Consider the following 18,974-nt stretch of genomic DNA (forward strand, 5'->3'; position numbering starts at 1 on the left):
CCCGGCAAATTGCACAACACTATTTTAACACCAACAGCGAGTTTCATGTTTCCAAAGCTATCAAAAGATGGCATAAGTTCTGCTAGTTATGGAGAGCGAACGAAATGAAAGGTTTCATCCAAGAACTTACTCTCCACAGATGCCATCTATACAAGCAGACATTGCGAAATGCTTTCAAAAACGAAATTTGAATTCATTCCAAAACCTGAAACTTTGGTTTCTGCATGTGAATCTGTGAGCTTTCTGCATAATTGAATGACTAATTGTCCAAGTTGGACAGAGAATCTAAAAACTTGGAGCTCTAGCTCCAGCTGAACATGTATGGCGAAAAACTAATTCGATCTCTTACGGAACATTTTCATTCGATGGATAGTGATAGATCCGGTTCATCTTTATCTTCTGCATCTCCCGGTACCTTAATCATCCGTATTGACTGAGCACCTGCTTGACCGGGAACTCCTTCGACTGGGAGTCCGGTGTTTTTTCTTCGTTTTTTGTGCACTGATGTTTGGCTCCAATAACTGCAATGGGATAGATAAGTAAAACATAAGTACAATTTAAGCAAAAGCTTTAAATCTCTAACCTTATGGACTCAAAATCGTCAAATATTAAGAACAATTTAAGAATAATGCTGTACCTGGAGTTGCTAAATTGTATGCAATTTAAGGGTTAAAGTATAACAAATAAAGTAAAAAGTCTAAAATAGCCTCAACTTTGCCCTTACTACTCTCGGGTACCTAATAGCCGCCCCCCGCTAATTAATTTTTTGAAAATGTTCCACCCAGGACATTCTTATTCCAACCCCCCCGCTAATTAATTTTTGAGAAAATGTTTTTGAAAGTTCCCTCTTTTGTCCTAATTCAGCTGTATTAGCCTCCTTTTCAAAAATTTTCCACCCAGGACATTTTTATTCTAACCCCCCCGCTTATTATGTTTTGAGATTTTTTCCACCCCCCCCGCTTATTCCGGTCCACCCCCCCCCGGCAATTAGGTACCCGAGAGTATAAGAACCGAATAAGAACAATTTGAGGGTCATAGTATCGAAATCAGGCGAATAAAAATTTATTAGTTATTGTAAAAAAAATGTATACACTTCATTTGCTAATGGGCCACGCTCTGCTCTAAAGCAATATGGTGAAAGTGTCAATCAGACCTGGTTGTCCTGCCATAACATTCAAAAATGCGTCGCCTTTTGCTTGAAAAAGAAATCAAAAGTAACTGCAGGACTCTAATGTTTATATTTATATGATTGATGTTGGTTTTTGGTACGATTGTTTCGCTTTAGCCAATCACAATGCATAAAAGCTCATTTAACATTCAACCAAAATGTGGATGAAAAATACCAAAGCGGTAAGGGCAGACACACTAGCGAGATTATGTATCTTCTCTACGGCTACGGCTAAAGTGGCGATGGAAATGGCGAGTAAGGCAAGTAATGGCGGGTGAAAGCAAGTTCGATATTTGACGTACGGCATTATGTCGACTTTGCTTATACGGTGTTTTGTTGTTTTTCCCATACAGAGCAAAGTAGACAACGACATGTCGCCTTTGGTGACGACCCGTACATGCAGCCCCGCAACCGTAGCCGTAGAATATCTCTGATACATAATCTCGCTACTACGAAGCTTTAGATACATACACCTACAAGCGCGGGACAATCAGACTCTGTTCGGAAATCAGACGTTGTTTGAAAGTTTCGTAAAAGTCCGCAAAATATTATCATAAGAGCGGACAAGAAATCCTTCCTTAATATCCCTAGTCCATCCTTTGAGGACAAAATGCTACAAGTACCCTCTTAAAGATATTATTTTTTTATGATATAGAAAAGAGGTGCCTCTCATACTACAAAGTATCGTTAACAATAGAATTTCTCAAAATTTGTGGTCGCACGTTGAAAAGGGAGAAAATTGCTCTTTATCTTGTATAAAAATGCTGAGTAAGCAAATAGTAGGAGATACGTTAAATGATATCCTTTAGGGAAAGCAAAATTTGAGTTATGAATTACTAACCTTCAGCGGTATAATTGGAATATTCATATTAACTGTGAGCCCGGGTAAAGATGCGGACTCTTTCACTTGCGGAACGATACCACCGGGTGTTTTAGTTTTCGGGGTATCAATGTTTGTATTGTGAGCGGACGACGAAGGGCGTTGATTCTCACGTATCGGTAACGAAGAATTATTATGTTGGGCGTGGGATGTTTCGCCAGTCGGGGCGTTTTCTTTCTCCTGGTGGTGTACAGGGGGCGTTGCTTCTTCTTCAGGTTTGATTTTGATGTTTTCTTCAGAGTCACTTTCGTCATCTTCAGTATCAAGACTCAACATCATCTGGCGGAACTGTGAAATCGAAAGCGAAAGTAAATACAGTCGTTAACTCGAACCTCTATAACTGAAATGTCTCTTTAGTTCGAAAGAGTTTCTCGTCCCTTCCGTTAGCAATGCTTAATAAATATCACTCCATAACTCGAGAACCATAACTCGAGAACCATAACTTAAGAACAAGTTAAGAACATTTTAAGGCTTTGTGGACTCTAGAACACCGAATTTCATAGGAAAACGAACAAAAATACTCAAAAAATGGTGAAAATAAGAACATGATAAGAACATCTGTACGCTGAAAACTCAAAAAGTTAAGGACATCACAAGGCTTCAAAAATTTTGGATGTTCTTATAAAAAAACGTGCATTCGAAACTGGAGTGAAGAAGCAAAAGCAAGAAAACAGTACCCAGCTGACACACGACGTTGTTTTAACGTTCATCTAACGTTATATGGACGTCGTGAACATTACATGAACGTTGAAACAACGTTGTGCGCCAGCTGGGTATCGTAAGTTGGTCTAATATCGACATCCCTCGTCTAATTCCGACACCCTTCTTTCGAGACAGGAAAGATATGAAAGCTTCAATCACTGATTGAAAAAGAATTATTCTTCTCTGACCACTAAGCAAAGAAAAACAGTTTCAACCTTTCTATCAATTTCAGGTGATAAAAAGGGTGTCGGAATTAGAGGGATGTCGACATTAGACCAAGTTACGGTATCAGTTAATCAAGAAATGTATTTACCTGCACGTAATAGTCAAGCATGGCGTCCTTCTCGAGTGTTTCTGCAAACATGATGTCTTTGAATGACGACAAAAAGTCTTCGTTCGTCCGTCGGTTGATCGCTTTGTCGTAAAGTTTGGACGGCTCACTTGGTGAATATTTCTGACATTTCCTAATAACAGTGAAAAGGACTTCCAACTACTCCAGAGCTTAAGAATTTACGTAGTTCGAATAACAGAGAGTTTCTTGTTGTTGAGTTGGATTGGAAGTTTACGTGAATTTCGCGAGAATCTACCGAATTATAAGAGGAAATCCTCCACGTCTCTGCTTTCCCTTGGCGATGAGTGGAATGCAAACACTGACCTTTATATATCCCTGGACCAAGTTACTCAATGTCGGCCAAGCGAAATCTTTTTATCGGGATTTTTTTGAAATTGGTACCCGCTGAGACTGAAGTCTCCACTTTCGCGCGAAATGGCCGACAGTTTTTTTCTTAACCTTTTTTGCCTGAAGAAAAGATTACGTCATAATAAAGTTTCGCGCGAACAAAAAAACCGTTGAAGGAAGTTCTACTTTTTTCGACCGTTACGTCAATTTTGACCAATGGAATTGCTTCATTTTTCAACCGACCAATGACCTTACAAAAACGTCAAAAACTGTCGCCTATTTCGCGCGAAAGTGGAGACCGGCCTTAAAGGTCAGTGAATAGACAAACAAAAGTGATAAAAAAACGCGTAGTAGGAAAGGGGTAAACTGAGAAAAATGGAAAAATGGTGTTCGTGAGTGAAACGTGAAAGACTTACGCGTCCGTGAATCCGTAGAGAAGCTTTAGATATGACTTCAACTCCAATAAAAGACAACACCCAAATGACCGATGTACGACATCCTCCAGTTTCTTCGTATCCAAACTATCGTCTAAAGAATGGAAAGAATATTCAGAACTATGAGCAGAACCCTGAGTGGAAAAACCAGATTCCCCGATGTTCCGATGTTGGGCATTTTATATGGTCTGGTATTTTAGGTTCTCCCGGTTCTTCCAATTTCTACTTATAGAGGTCTGTAGGTACTTTTTTGATAGAAATATCCAAAGTTGTCATAAGGATGAAATTTCTGAAAATCTTAATTCTTAAAGCAAGCCCTCTGTGGCCCTGAGCAAAACCTTCGAAATTTCTATTTGTTACACATTTGTTACAATCGTATTCTAAAGGTCAAAACTTGCAACTTGGTTATAATGGCTACAAGACTTTGGAAAATAGTTGAGCAAAATACTTTGAGCTTTTCTTTAGGAAAATATAAGGAATCCAAATGTCAAATATCTCAAACAATCCAGTCTGTTCCTCTAATGGATCCTGCATTGTATACACGCATGCGTAGTTTTGTCGTTCTTTTAACCATATGTAGTTAATCCTCGTGATAAACAAAGAGGAATGAATTCGTAGGGGTGAATAAAGTAACCGGGCCGAGGTTGTGGACGGCGAAATTTGTCGCTCTTTATGAAATTCGTCGTTCTTTTTGCAGGATTCTCTAGATTGACCCCCTCCCCTCATCTGATTAAAAGAAACGAGTACGAACCTTGAGAAAGTTGTTGTTCGTTAATGTCTTCTTCATCATCACTATCCGATGATGGTGATGTTTTCCCCGATTTCCCCGATTTCTTTGGCTTACTGAAAAGCTAAAATAATAAAAGAAGAAAGAATTAGACCAAGAAAGAAAAGGATTAATCCGGGATTCCGCAAGCTTGAAAAACTGATTTAAATCGCTGCAGATCAAGCACTCCCATCGAGACGGATAGACTAGGATTTACTTGATTTTTGTGAAACTAGAGCCAAACAAATTTTTTTTGATGTTTAGATTGCAAAGAGTGGGCCACCTCTTGATGGTGGAAATCAATAATCGAAAGACGTTACATTGCAACTGTTTTTCACCAAGTAAATTGCTACAAATTGATCCCGTAACTTGAAAAACTATATTTTCATAACTTGAAAAACTATATTTTCATTCCGCTCTGAGACGATCAATTAATTCAGGGGATAATATTCATGGCGTAAAAAAGGCCGATAATGTGATGTTAATTCTACAGCAGTTGATTGGTTTTACATATGAGTGAAGGTAGAGAGTCTATCACCATATTTTCCTAACACCCTGCCTGGAGTTCATTGCGGTGCAAGTCTGTGATCGAAACCTTCACACTACTAATCGGCTATCTGATTGGTTTTAATTGATGTATCGGTTGTAAAACTAGAAAACATATATGATTTTGAGAAGTCATTGCAGTGGTGCATATGAAGAATAGACTAGATAGCTCGTCTAATAATTATATTTTCGAATGCTGATGGATTACCTCTTTGAAATTTTGGAGAGAGTTGGCACCGCTTACACTCGCTATTGTGTCGATATGGTGGATGATAAAGAGAGGTTCTTCTTGGGTGCTGTATGTTGTGTAAGCCATGTTCTCCGTTAGAAAGTATAGCAATCCCACCGTTGACGCCTGTAAATGAAAAAGAGTATGGTCAATGAGATTTAGATACCCTGGGGCAAGCTGTACCATCTATCATCTTTGATCGGTTTTTTTAGAAAAGTGGTACCCTATTGACAGCACTACCTTAAGTGAGTCAATTTGTAATTCAATGAAATTTTCTGTTTAAAATAAACTCAATCTGAAAATGAAACATGATATGAACACTGAGCTTTATACAAACCCTCTCAATCCCGGCCAACCGAAACCTTTGATTGGAGTTGCTTTGAAAGTGGTACCCTAATAGTAGTACTACCCACTAGACCCACTAGCGGTGTAAATGCAGCAAGAGCGCTAGATCTACCTTCCTTTAATAATTTTGATGTAGCGCCGTTAGATGTTAATTTCTAACACTGTGATAGCTCCTTTGCGGGTACCACTTTCAAAGAAACTCCGATTAAATATGACAGATATAGCTTGGTCCAGGGTTTATAAAGGTCAGTGGATATGGCTCAATAAATCAAGTGAATGAAAAGCGCGACTGATCGACTGAAATGTTGGTCGGTGGGAAGTGCTTTAATCTTGACGAGGTGACGTCATTTCCACGACTAAACATATGGTATTCAGAGAGAAAGCACTAAGCTCTTGTTTAGACGGCCGACTTTCTGCCCTGCCTATTCTAATTATTAGGGTAGGCAGAAAGTGGGCACAAAATTGGCTTTTAAAATCTTTGCTTGAAAAAGGTTGAAAGAAGACATTGCATTGACGTCAAAAGAGGGCAATGCATTAAAGGGATAATCAGATGGTCTGAGATTTTAAGGGTGCCTGTTCTTATACATGAGAAAACGTGATTCCCCAAGTAGTTTTGTCAACTGACAAGTCAATGTCAGGATATTCCACTTTAAAATTTCGAAATCTGAGCTCTTTCCAACGTGAAAACGTCCGCAAGAGGTCCCACTGTTTTTTTTTTAAAGTTCCTGAGAAGTCATTCTGACTTGTCGAAAGTGAGATATATTTCAGGGGGGTCTTGTAGAATTTTCTCAAAAAGAATCGACAATATATATTGGACATTCTTGACTCAAAATAGGAATCTTCATGGTTTTATGTTAACATGATAAAAGGGAAGTAAAATAAAGTGTAAAAGTGTTACCCAATAAAAGAAATAATTTACAAAATGCTTTGCAGGACTTTACACTCTAAACCCCCTGACAGAAAGGTTTTCTTCGGAACCGTTTAAACGGCGATAATACTAAAAATTTGCTCCTCAACGGTCCGCATAAACAAATAAACGAAAGTGAAAGCAAATGTCTCTCGGAATTTTGTGAGTTTGTAAGCCAACTCGGTTTACAATAACAAACTGGAAAGCGCGATGCGAGGATCCATAAAAAAACATGGCGACTGCTTTTTGAGATCTTTTAAAAACCAATAACTTGAGTTAGAGTTTAAGAAACACTATTAAAGTTTTGGGTAAGGAAAAATACGGTCTTTTTTTCCCTGTAGGTTCAGTAGTGAAATATCTCAATCTTGGCAACCATCTGATTATCCCTTTAACTTTAGACAGCAAACTCTCTGCCAACTTCAATTCGCAATTACAATGGCCAGGACAAAAAGTGGGCCATCTAAACTAGAGCTAAGAGTGAAAGCGTTAACTAACAAACCTTGTCGTCAAATTGTTTGATAACGGAAAGAACGTAAGGACGGCGGTATTGTTTGTTACGTGCAATCATCCCGTAAACGTGGTTCAGTAACGCAATCTTATTTTCGTTTTCACGGTAACCGACGTAATAACCCTCTTCGTTCTGGAACAAAGGAAAACAGATATTTTTAACAACGAATTTCCAATGCATGTTTCTTTCATAAGCATACGAAAATCAAAAATTTAGCATGGAGATGCTTAGATCAAGAGATTGAAAAGACTGAAAAATGCTTGAACGATACTTTACATTGTAAGCAAAATTTCAGGGAAATTCTGAAAGTCCGTAAAATCCTAACAAAAAATCAGGCCCAAATCAATTTTTCGTAGTCTTAAGGTAATGCTTAACATATGTTTTCCATAAGTTAGCATAGATATGCCTATAAGTGCAATTCTTATAAAAAAACATGGTGATGAAATAAAATCCAACAGGGTTCAGACAGGCAATAGAATCTTACTAGTCCAATAGAGTCATAATAACGCTACTTTATCGAGGAAAAAATGTCGGGGGAAAGTGACGAATTTGAAATTTTTGTCGTGGAAAAGTGACGAATTTGAAATTTTGGTCGGGGAAAAGTGACGAAAATGCCTCTAGTTGACGAAATTTTCCCCCGACGAAAAAAAACCCCGATTAAATAAAACTCCGACATTTTACCTTTTGTATAATACTTTGTAGTTCGTATGACATCTTGACACCTTGAAAGGCTTTCATGTGAATGAACCCTTGATATCGGCTATCCAGTTCGTTCAAGCATTGTTCCGCTTTAATGTGACACAACCGCTCGCTGTCCGTACTGATCGCAATAAGGTACGGTATACACTATGACGGGAAAATGAAAAATATTTTGCTTTATTGATTCTCTTTTTTTCTGATCCTCAAAGACGCCTTAGAAAACACGAGCGGAGAATTTACGTTACAAAATACTAACTGAGAGAAAAACTCCCGAAAGCGAACATGTTTTTGCTATATCGTAACAAAATTGCAAAACAGCTGTTAGCTTAAAACAAGTCGACATGTTTACAATAGAACTTAAATGAAGACTATAGGTAGGAAGCAATCAAGATAAGAAGTTATGATCACAAAGTAAAATCACCAAACTTCATTAAACGGATAACTTCTCCATTTTATGACCATACAGTCGGGTGGACGAACATTTCGAGGGGGTAATCCGAGAAGAATTTCCAGAGGGTCTAAAGAAGTGGTTTTTCATTTTTCCAGGGGGTAAAAAGTTATTCTTGAATTTCCAGGGGGTGAACAGCTGATTTTAGTTCGTCCACCCTCACTTTAAGACGTGAAAAGAATTTTTTCCAAGGGTTCTTTTGCAAATTTTGCCATTTTCCAGGGGGTATCTACACTTTTCCAAGAAATTTGTTTTCACTTGAAAAGGTTCGTCCACCCACTTGTATGGAAATTTTATGAAACAGTCCATTGACATTTTCGAAAAAATTAATTATTGACGATTTAAAATCTTTTAAGCCACTTCAATGTTGCTACCAAGACCAAGAAAGTCATAGAGGGACATAGGTCTGTCTCAAGCTTACAATCCAAATAAGTATAACCGAGACAAGGCAAACAAGACAAAAAAGAGAAATTCTTACTTGAACTGGATGAACGAGTCCTTGTCTCAAGATAATGGAGACAACTTGAAGAGAAGAGGTTCTGATTTGTTTTTCAGAGTGTAAGAAGCATTTCATAATGTCCGTGAGCAGCACTTGAACAATCTCACTCGTGTTTCCTGATAACACATCTCCCATTTCCTTGATGTTTTTCCGCTCGCCTATTCCCTCTTCACTCTCGTCGTTCTTCGGTTTCCGACGCTTGGCTGAAAATTGATAAAATGAGAATTGATTTGAAATATTTCAAATCTGATGTCGAGTATAATTACTTCTTGCTCTCACAAGCTGTGTTTGTAATACTGTTTCGAAGTTTCTTTCTTGGGCTAAAATAGAACCCTGTCCGGGAAGATTGGTTCACGAATAGGTAATAGCTCCTTAAATATTAGGGACAAGCTGGAGTTTTTACAAGCTCTTATTTGATTTGGTTGGTCGTTAAGATGTAATAAAAGAATCTTATTACTTTTTCTAAAGAACGCGTCATCTCTATCACTTTAAATGACCAATTAGTGAAGTATCTTATAAAAACTCCAACTCCAAGGCATCTCAAATATTAGAGCTTTTAGTTAGCTTCAAAATAAAAAAAATTGACACCTAAAAATGTTCACACCTTGAGCATGATGACATTTCTGACAGTAAGGTGTCACAAAAATTGATCCTTTTCCAATACAAATTTATTTTTTATGTCAAATATATCGTTTAAACCGTAATTTATTGAATATTAAGGATAAAATAAACATTTGAAACTCAGGCAACTTTTTTCTAAAGCCTTTGTTAGAATACAATAGCTATTTTTAAGAACAAAGGAAATTTTCAGTTTTCGCTTACTTTGGGCATGATGAGTGACGTCATCAAATCATTTTTTTGTCAAAAGTTACCTTATGTGAGAAGGATCTTGTGTGCCAAATTTCATCCAAAAAGACCCACTAGATCAAAAGTAAAGGGGTGGTACAGGAAAAGCCCCCCCCCTAGTTTTGAACCGCCCCTAAAAAGCCTAGTATGAATAGGGTTAAACAGAGGACAGCTGGTATAGTGATTTCGAATGTAATCGAAATTTATAAAACGTTTGATTTTATAATTCAGGATGATTGAAACACACCACAAGGCGAACAACTCGCAATTTTGACTTCGAAGACGGTAAAAGTACTGATTTACCGTCGTCCTCAGTTAGTCAGGATCCAGCCTGGGGGCCACTTATAGCTTTTGATAGGCTGGGCTCAGCACCATTGAAATTATCAGAAAGCAAAGTTCAGTGAGAAGGAGAACTGTACACTGTAGTCTACAACCAAGGTCATAATATTTGAGAAAAAAGGGAAATTCACCGGGAAGTTTTGAAACCACAATCGATTTGTAAGTGCTCTAAATTAGGTTCAAAAAGTAGAGTTTTAACTCTGAGTTTTAACGCTAGACTTAAGACTATCCAAAAGTTCAAAAATGGTCCAATAAGGCTCAGAATATAACCTGGAAGTCTGCCAACCCCTCCCAAATTGAAATATTCGATTAAATTAAAGAGATAGCCCAAAATCGACTTACTCGCCATAATTTTAAATCTTGAAAAACGTTAAAATAACCGGAATTCTCAATATATTTCAACCATGATTGTAGTCAGGATCTGGACCTACTCAAAAAGCTGCTCGTCTCTTTCAAGTAAATAAAATTCGCTTATTACTGACTCACCTCTTTCCAAGTAAAAATGAACACGCTTATTACTCACCAGGAGATTTCAAAGCAGCCTTCTGTAATCTCTGTTCATCTTCCATCAAATGATATTGCAAGTTCTTAAGAATGATGAATTTCGTTTTGATGGAAATACAAGAAGGTGAAAGAATCTCTTGGTATAGTTTACGGCATTGTTCTTTCAACAAAAGGTGCGGACATCGGAGTCCGATAAAACCTGAAAAAAAGACAGGCAAAGAGTTAGAACACAGCATTTCGTACTAAAGCCACTTTATATTTCAATAATGTAGGCGATAAAACCTTTTTTGCCAATCATTTCTAGAGTGTTACCCCCTAACTTACCGACTGAAAGGAGAGCTTTAGTAGAAATTTCATCATCTTTGAAATCGGTGAAATATAAAATCAGGTTGAAAACTTTCTCCACTGTCGTTGGTTCACTCTGAAACAAGAAAGACAGAGTTAAAAAAAAATACAAATCGATACATCAAGTAATTAAGAAGAGTATTTTTTTAGATTTTGTGATGCACGCCCAATATCTTCTACTAATAACAATGGCGGCTGCTGGTGGCTGGTCAAAACAGTCATTTTATTCAGGACACCCTGGACAGCATATAGCGTACATAATAATCAAACTGGATCATAGGTAATAAAACCAGCAGTCAAGGCTAAATTTTTCGTCTGAGACAGAAATGGTTTTTACACAGCAAATTATTCTTGAAATTTTGGTGAATTGCAGAATTTTGAAACAGGAAAGCCCCTTTATACACTTCATCGATACATCCGTAACATTGATATTTAAGGAACTGGACGATGGGTGGGTCGTGGAAACATACCTCGGTAGGAATGTGTTTGTTGAGGTCAAAGAAGCGACAAAAGAGACCGATAGTGAATAGTGAACGTAGTAGAGTTGGTCGTTTCTTGGCATGGATAGTGTGCCCTGGGTTCTTCGTGTAATCTTTCTTGTAAACCAGAAGGAAATCTAGAAAATGAAAATACCGAGTTTATGTATGTTTTTCAGCGACGGAGATGGTAAGGTTCTAATTTGACTACATCCTGGTCAGCTGCACTTTTACCGTCCTCGATTTTGTGGGTCAGAAGTGCGGGTTTTTCCAAATCGCTTCAGTCACTTTACCGTCCTCAAAAGTGCAAACACATAAACTCGCCAATGTTGTAAAAAGGCTTCGTACTTTCAAAGTTCACTATTTATTTATGGTGAATATTTAACAAACATCAAATTTTTTTTTGAAACTTTCAGACACAAATTCTAAAAAATAAAAAATGATTTTGATATGAAAAGTTTTCAAGTGTTTCAAACATTGAGTGAATTCTCGCTATTGCTGAATTTGAAATTGAAGAAGTATTTTTGAAATTTGATAACACATTTAACGGTTGGCGTCACCATTATCCCACAAGTAATACGAAAGCAACAAACCCTGAAATCATAAGTAGAATGATACTGATCATCGGAAGTGGGACGTGATGGGGTTTTTACAAGCTCTTATTTGATTTGATTGGTCGTCAAACAGTAATAAAACAATCTTTTCTAAAGAACGCGTCATTTTTATTACTTCAAATGACCAATTATTAAAGTATCTTATAAAAACTCCATCTCATCTGTCGGAAGTAACCAAACATCACAATGTAAATAAAAACTTACTATATAATGGGCTTTTCCAGAAATAGTCCGTACCCCCCTGTTAAGGATATCGGATATCCAGGGGGTTAACGATTTATGTTCAAAAGTGGATATTCAGGGGGGTTAAATATCTACAAGGGAGCGGATATCCAGGGGGTAAAGTGTCTTTTCAAGTAAAAAATACAATATCCAGGGGTTAAGCGTCTTATAAGAGAGGATATCCAGGGGGTTGAGCATATTTTGAAGAGTGGATATCCAGTGGATTCGATATCAATATCCTCAACAGTGGGGTAAAATTCTTTCCAGAAAATCCCAATAGAATTTGATGGAATTCCAGGTCCTTAAGATCATAACCAAGCCCGAGAATTAGACACCGCTGCCATCGAGACCAAATGTCTAATCTCAAAATCTTTGCTGACTTAAAAAATATGAGATTGTCCCTTTTTTCTTGCAGTGAGAATGATCCTATCTACAAGTGAAAAGTGCTAAGCAAAGAAAATTGACGATTGGACCTTTTGCCTCGATGGCTGCAATATGTGATAAACTTACTATAGAATTTATTGAAAGCGTCCACTATGAATTTGAAGTTGTGTGTCACATTATTGATAATCGAGGCTAGACAAGAAGCCGAGCATTGTACGACCGCTTGTGATTGCTTTAACATTAGTTTCATCGAATCTTCCTCCAACTCCGCAAGGAATTTCGGGTTCGGGTGCTCCATTAATGGAACAATGAGTTCTAATATTTTACAAACGTTCTGTGTTATAATAGTGTCGTTCTGTGAATTGATTTTGGACGTTAGGTAGGGTGAAAGTGTGGAGCCGTGTGGAACGAGAAGTCTCGGGTATGATTTGCAGAATAGGTAGAGAGTTAAGAGACAAGAATTGATGGTTGTTGGACTTGATTTGAGTTCTGGTTTGAGGATTTGTTGGACAAGACAATTGACGAGTTGTTGGCATGCTTTGATAGTGATTTGACGTGATTGTTGGTTCTCGGGATCGAATAACTGGAAAGGAAAGAAAATAAGGAAATATATTTATTTTCTTTATAATTTGAGAAGCTACGTTACACTCACGATCACATATACTACTTACAAAACGAACACAGAAAAATAAATAGCTCCTCCCCCGCAAGGCACAAGTGATATCGCCAGGGGTACTAAGCTATAGAATAAAAGAAAAACTTAAAGTAAAGATATCATTTCAATACAATCCAGCTTAAGATTACATGACCTTTGCTATATGATATCCCCCTTCTTTTAGATATATGATACTAAAACTCGGCCATAATTTAGCAGTATACATCCCCCATACCGAAACCATGGGAGAAAATCTAAAACCAAGCCATCTAATGAAAAAAGTATCAATAAAAATCGTTCGAAGTAAAGTTCAACCCGACTTATGTGTACAAATAAACAGGGGCTGTTCCATAAAATTTCCATATTATTAATTCTTTGAATGTTAACAAGGCCCATGGGTGGGATAATATTTCTACTCGTATGGTCAGAATCTGTGGTAAGTCTCTAGTAAAACCTTTGCTTAGTATATTCAATCTTTCTATCAACTCTGGCATCTTCCCATCACAGTGGAAGAAAGTACCGTGGTTCCTGTCTATAAAAAGGGAGACAGGAGCATAGCCAAAAACTACAGACCAGTGTCTCTTCTTCCTGTGTTTGGAAAAATATATGAAAAGTGTATTTATGATACACTTTACAGATATTTTGAAAATAACAACTTATTTTCTCCTTGTCAGTCTGGTTTTCGGGAGGGGGATTCCTGCATTTCTCAGTTGTTATCCATAACGCATGATATTTATACAGGGTTTGACAAAGATCCTTCTCTAGATACCAGGGGGGTGTTTTTAGACATTTCAAAGGCATTCGATCGGGTGTGGCACGATGGCTTACTCTTTAAACTCAAATCTTATGGGGGTGACTGGACCGTTACTTTCCTTAATTCGCAGCTTTCTTGACGATAGGCATCAGAGAGTTGTGTTGAATGGGAAAACATCTGAGTGGAAGCGAATCAATGCAGGGGTACCTCAAGGCTCGATTCTTGGTCCATTGTTCTTCTTAATTTATATTAATGATCTTCCAGAAAACCTTGAGTCAAAACCCAAGATCTTTGCTGACGATACCTCTTTATTCTCTCTTGTGGTTGATCAACTCTTGAGCCTTGATGTACTTAACAGAGATCTCTCCAGGATAACTGATTGGGCTCATCAATGGAAGATGTCTTTTAACCCTGACCCATCTAAGCAAGCTGTTGAAGTCTATTTTACCTGTAGACTCACTCCTCCTAATGCTCCAGTAATATCCTTTAATAACTCTAATATCGCGACCAGTGAGTACCAGAAACATCTTGGTTTAATCTTAGATTCAAAACTTTCTTTTGATCGCCATCTAGATGAGAAGATACAAAAGGCCAATAAAGGAATTGGTCTTATTAACCGACTTCGCAAGCATGTGCCTAGGAGATCTCTACTAACCATTTATAAATCTTTCATTAGGCCTCATCTTGATTATGGTGATATCGTATATGACCGCCCAGGAAATGCTACCTTTGTGCAGAAGCTTGAATCTATTCAATATAATGCCTGCCTTGCTATAACAGGCTGTTTTCGTGGAACGTCTCAAGAAAAACTATATTCAGAACTTGGTCTTGAAAGTCTTGCTGACAGGCGCTTTGCTAGAAGAATGACATTCTTCTATGGAATTATTAACAATTTAGCCCCTTCTTATTTACGTAACTACCTGCCAGTAAGACTTACAGTACCAGGTGGCCTTAGAACAAGAAATCCTATTTATCCTCTTAATATACGAACTGAGCGTTTCCGTAACACTTTTTTTCCGTACTGCATATCTCAGTGGAATGTTCTGGGAGGTAATATACGTGATCTACCTTCAATTAAAACTTTCAAAAAAGCAATCTATGAATTTTTGAGACCCAAGCAATCTCATGTTTTAGATGTTCCTGACATTCAAGGAGTGATCTTTCTTAATCGACTTCGGGTCGGTTTCAGCCATCTCAACGAGCATAAATTTAGACATGGTTTCCGCGACACTTTAGACCCCTTCTGTGGTTGCCGAACTAACTCTGTTGAAAACACTCAACACTTTCTTCTGCACTGCTCTATATATTTCCATGCAAGACAATCTTTGTTCGACAAACTTCAGACCCTAGGCATTATTTTTCATCCGCCACTTAACCCTCCTTTTTTCTGTCGGCTTTTATTATATGGGGATGAAAGTTTGACTTCAAATCTAAATAAATCTACTCTTTGTTCTGTTGTTGAATTTCTTAACGAAACTGGAAGGTTTAGCGGTGCTTTATTTTAGGCTTTTACCTAACAACTGTAGCTTCCTTCTCCAAGATTTTTTCTTTTTATTTTCTTTATTTACTTATTTATTTATTTTTTACATAGTCTAGTACCTCTGGCGATATAACGTTAGTTCCTAGCGGGGGGAGGGACTATATTTTATGTTTAAGTAATGTTTTGTAATATATGTTCGTAGTGTACACGTGTCTTTGTTTCAATAAAGAAAAAAAAAAAAAAAAAAAAAAAAAAAAAAAAAAATTCCATACAGGGGGGTGAACGAACCTTTTCAAGTGAAAACAAATTTTCTTGGAAAAGTGTAGAAAATGGAAAAATTTGCAAAAGAACCCTTGGAAAATTTTTTTTTCATGTCTTAAAGTGAGGGTAGACGAAACTAAAATCAGTTGTTTACCCCCTAGAAATTCAAGAATCACTTTTTACCCGCCCCCCTGGAAAAAGAAAAAAACACTTCTTTAGACCCCCTGGAAATTCTTCTCGGATTACCCCCTGGAAATGTTCGCCCACCCCCTGAATGGCGATAAAATGGAATGGCCCAATCGTTGTCAAAGGATATACTATTCATGATATGCACCACTGGAGAGTCTTCTGAGAACTTTTAAAAATTTTCCAACCAATACGTCACGAAACAATAGAAAAAGTGACGTATTGGGTGGAACAAAAAAAAAAGTTGCATAATTTGTGAAGTCATTGCAGTTGGTGCATATCATGAATTATATCTTACATTCGTTAGTAGACTTTCAAGCCATTCGAAACCAGTATCTTTACAGAGAGCAACGACTTTGGTGATATTGAGCGCTTTGGTGTAGAGTTGTTTTTCGTGCTTTTCCGCGTTGGTGAAGGGTTGGAACCACATCGTTCGAAATACTTCCGTCACCAATTTCTAAAGAAAACAAAAGAAGAAATCCAGTCACCACCGAAAACACGCCGAAACGTACATACATGCGATTACATAGGATTAACAGAACGTGAATTCAAAGTCCGAATTAGTGAGCACAAAACAACATTCAGCAACAAAAAGTATATTTCTAAAGAAAGCAAAGAAGAAATCCATACTATATGTTAAAAATTCGAAAAGGAAAAAATTCAAGATTACGTCATTTTTCCTATCGAAAACACTCGAAAAACTGCTTTGCTACTGTACCTACGGCTAACTATCAAATGAAAACATTTCCGCTGAAAATGAAAGATTCCGACGAACCAGGACGAACCAAGCTGGTCATATCAGACCATGTTCAGACATCACGGTTCCGTTTCGCTCCGGTGTGATTTTCGTTACGGATCGAGAGTGTTCATTTTGGAACCTTTTGGTGCGTTTCGGAGCAGTTCCGCTTTGATGAAAACAGTGGAGCAAAACCGTTTCGATCTGTTTTGCTGTGTAACGTCTTTTTTTGACGTTTCGGATTTTGACGTTCACACTCGTTCCGGAACCGTTTCGTTTCGTCTGAACATGGTCTTAAGAATCAAAGGAACTCTTTCGCGGATTATGCGCCAGCTTGGTGTTAAGCAGTACTATCTGAACTTTTTTGCGTGTTTGATTGTTTTGGGAATTTTTAGACAGTTAAGTTAAGTACGGTATTTTCAGTAACAGAGGGATCAAGTTCCGGCTTATTTCTAGCAAACTTAAATATAAAACTTGTTGGGTGTACCTTTATTCCAAGCTCATCGTCCACTCTCCGGATCATTTTAGCGCAGATTTCCGGTATCTTATCGAATTCCGGTTGTTCCACGCAAATATCTTTCAAGATCTTGATCACTCTTTTCCGGACGGAAACACCGGTGTCTAGAATACGGTCAATGATCATACTGTAGTATTGATTTATGAGTTCCGGACATTTTAACATGAAGTTTCCGATGAGGTCGACCGCAGCTTCACGGACGTTCGTTGAAGGGTCTAGTAAACGGCCGTGGACGCTAGCTTGAACATCTTCCTATGGGGGAAAATTGAAAATTGTTTCTCATATTTAGGGTCTCTTCCACTGACCTTTATATATCCCTGGACCAAGCCATATCCACCATCTTTGATCGAAGTTTTTTTTGAATTGGTACCCATTGGAAGCCATTGCAGTGTTAAAAACTAACGTCTAACGGCGCTACATCATCAACAGTTTTCGAGGGAAAGTAGATCTAGCGCTCTCAATGCATTTACACCGCTATTGAGTAGTGCTGCCATTAGGGTACCGCTTTTCAAAAAAACTCCGATCAAAGATTTTGCTTGGCCGGGATTGAGAAACTTGGTCCAGGGTATATAAAGGTCAGCGACTCTCCTCTTTTTTCGCAAGATTTATCATTAACTTAGCAGACAGAATAGATGATTCCTTAATACTATCTTTTCGGATCTGAACCTCTGCGACTCGAATATATTCTGTAATTTGAATAAAAGCAATAGTCCCGTCACATTGGAACAGCGAATATTTTTCTAATTCGAATTAGAGAGAGAGAGTCAGTGAAAGTTTAGTTTTAGTTCTAAAAGAAGAGCGTGGTGAGTGTTGGGGTGTTGAGGATATGAATATACAGGCTATTCTTAAGACCCGTCTCCACTTGCACGCACTTCAATCGCACTTTTTCGAGCAAAGCTTCCATGCTATTGGTCAAAAGAAAAATGAAGCAACTCAATTGGTTCGATCTGACGTAAAGTTTGCGCTACATTTTTATGACGTAATCTTTTTTCGAAGCAAAAAGGATCGAAGCCAAAAGCGCTTCGCAGCGCGCGGACCGGCCTTTAACCAGGTTTCGCATTGAATCTTGACTTTTGCTTGCTTCGTTCTCAAAAGTGAAGAAAACTTTGAAATTTTCATCATTTCGTTATTTTTGATTTTATATACTGGGATTAAAAAACACTGTTTTTTGGGCCACCGTATTTTTATCAAGAAGGTTAAAATAAAATACCAAACTCTATTCATACTGGGATATCTACCACACTCAAATACAATACCATACCGATGTAACTTTACGTTTAGGTTTTTATCGTAAAGTTCTAAGCTTAGAAAGTTGTTTGGCTACAGAAAGGGAAAAATATTAAAGATTTTTTGTAAAAATAGATAATTCACTTCAAGAATATCTTTCCAACGGTGTATAGCTTTTCTTAATATAACATCAGTGGATGCTTAGAAATTGTTTGAAAAGTAAATTGTCAACATACTTTTGAGTTTTTGGATTAAATCGTTTAGCATTCCCACACTACGGTTTTTTCGACGTTTGGGCGAGACCAATTTGATTGGTTGTTTTACGGGCCCGACCGACCCTGAAATTCCAAAAATTGAAATAAAAATAAAATTGATTTTGGTAGTACATTTACATTTTTATTTTCATAGCTTTACTGACTGCCAATTTTTCAAAATTTTAGTAGTTTTTCAAAGGTTTTGAGAATTTTATGTTCAATTTTTCATTGTATCCGTGAATTCGACTTTTTGTGTCTTTTTAGTTTCTATTTCGTATTTTTGTCAAGATGTAGTAGTTTTTGCTGCTTTTTTAGGAAATTATATGGGTGAAATTCTACTTTTATTTTTATTTTTTCGCCGACC

The 18,974-nt window shown here is 37.5% G+C and overlaps 1 protein-coding gene across 1 annotated transcript in view; it reads right to left on the reverse strand.

Moving 5' to 3' along the window:
* Positions 1–340: 340 nt before the first annotated feature.
* The window catches only part of LOC136803841 (nipped-B-like protein B), a 35,421-nt gene continuing 16,787 nt past the window's right edge, over positions 341–18,974 (reverse strand). The window contains exons 22-36 of the mRNA XM_067060561.1: positions 17,100–17,381; positions 16,175–16,333; positions 12,667–13,123; positions 11,315–11,460; positions 10,824–10,920; positions 10,519–10,698; positions 8,790–9,013; positions 7,846–8,010; positions 7,156–7,296; positions 5,384–5,530; positions 4,615–4,714; positions 3,846–3,957; positions 3,064–3,214; positions 2,010–2,336; positions 341–521 (exon numbers count right to left, since the gene is read on the reverse strand). Of these exons, the coding sequence (XP_066916662.1) occupies positions 417–521; positions 2,010–2,336; positions 3,064–3,214; positions 3,846–3,957; positions 4,615–4,714; positions 5,384–5,530; positions 7,156–7,296; positions 7,846–8,010; positions 8,790–9,013; positions 10,519–10,698; positions 10,824–10,920; positions 11,315–11,460; positions 12,667–13,123; positions 16,175–16,333; positions 17,100–17,381 (2,793 nt within the window). The 3' untranslated portion in view covers positions 341–416. The remainder of the gene's footprint in view (positions 522–2,009; positions 2,337–3,063; positions 3,215–3,845; positions 3,958–4,614; positions 4,715–5,383; positions 5,531–7,155; positions 7,297–7,845; positions 8,011–8,789; positions 9,014–10,518; positions 10,699–10,823; positions 10,921–11,314; positions 11,461–12,666; positions 13,124–16,174; positions 16,334–17,099; positions 17,382–18,974) is intronic.

This window comes from Clytia hemisphaerica, unplaced genomic scaffold (assembly GCF_902728285.1).
Source record: "Clytia hemisphaerica strain Z4C2 unplaced genomic scaffold, Clytia hemisphaerica genome assembly, whole genome shotgun sequence".
Classification (NCBI taxonomy): Eukaryota; Metazoa; Cnidaria; class Hydrozoa; order Leptothecata; family Clytiidae; genus Clytia; species Clytia hemisphaerica.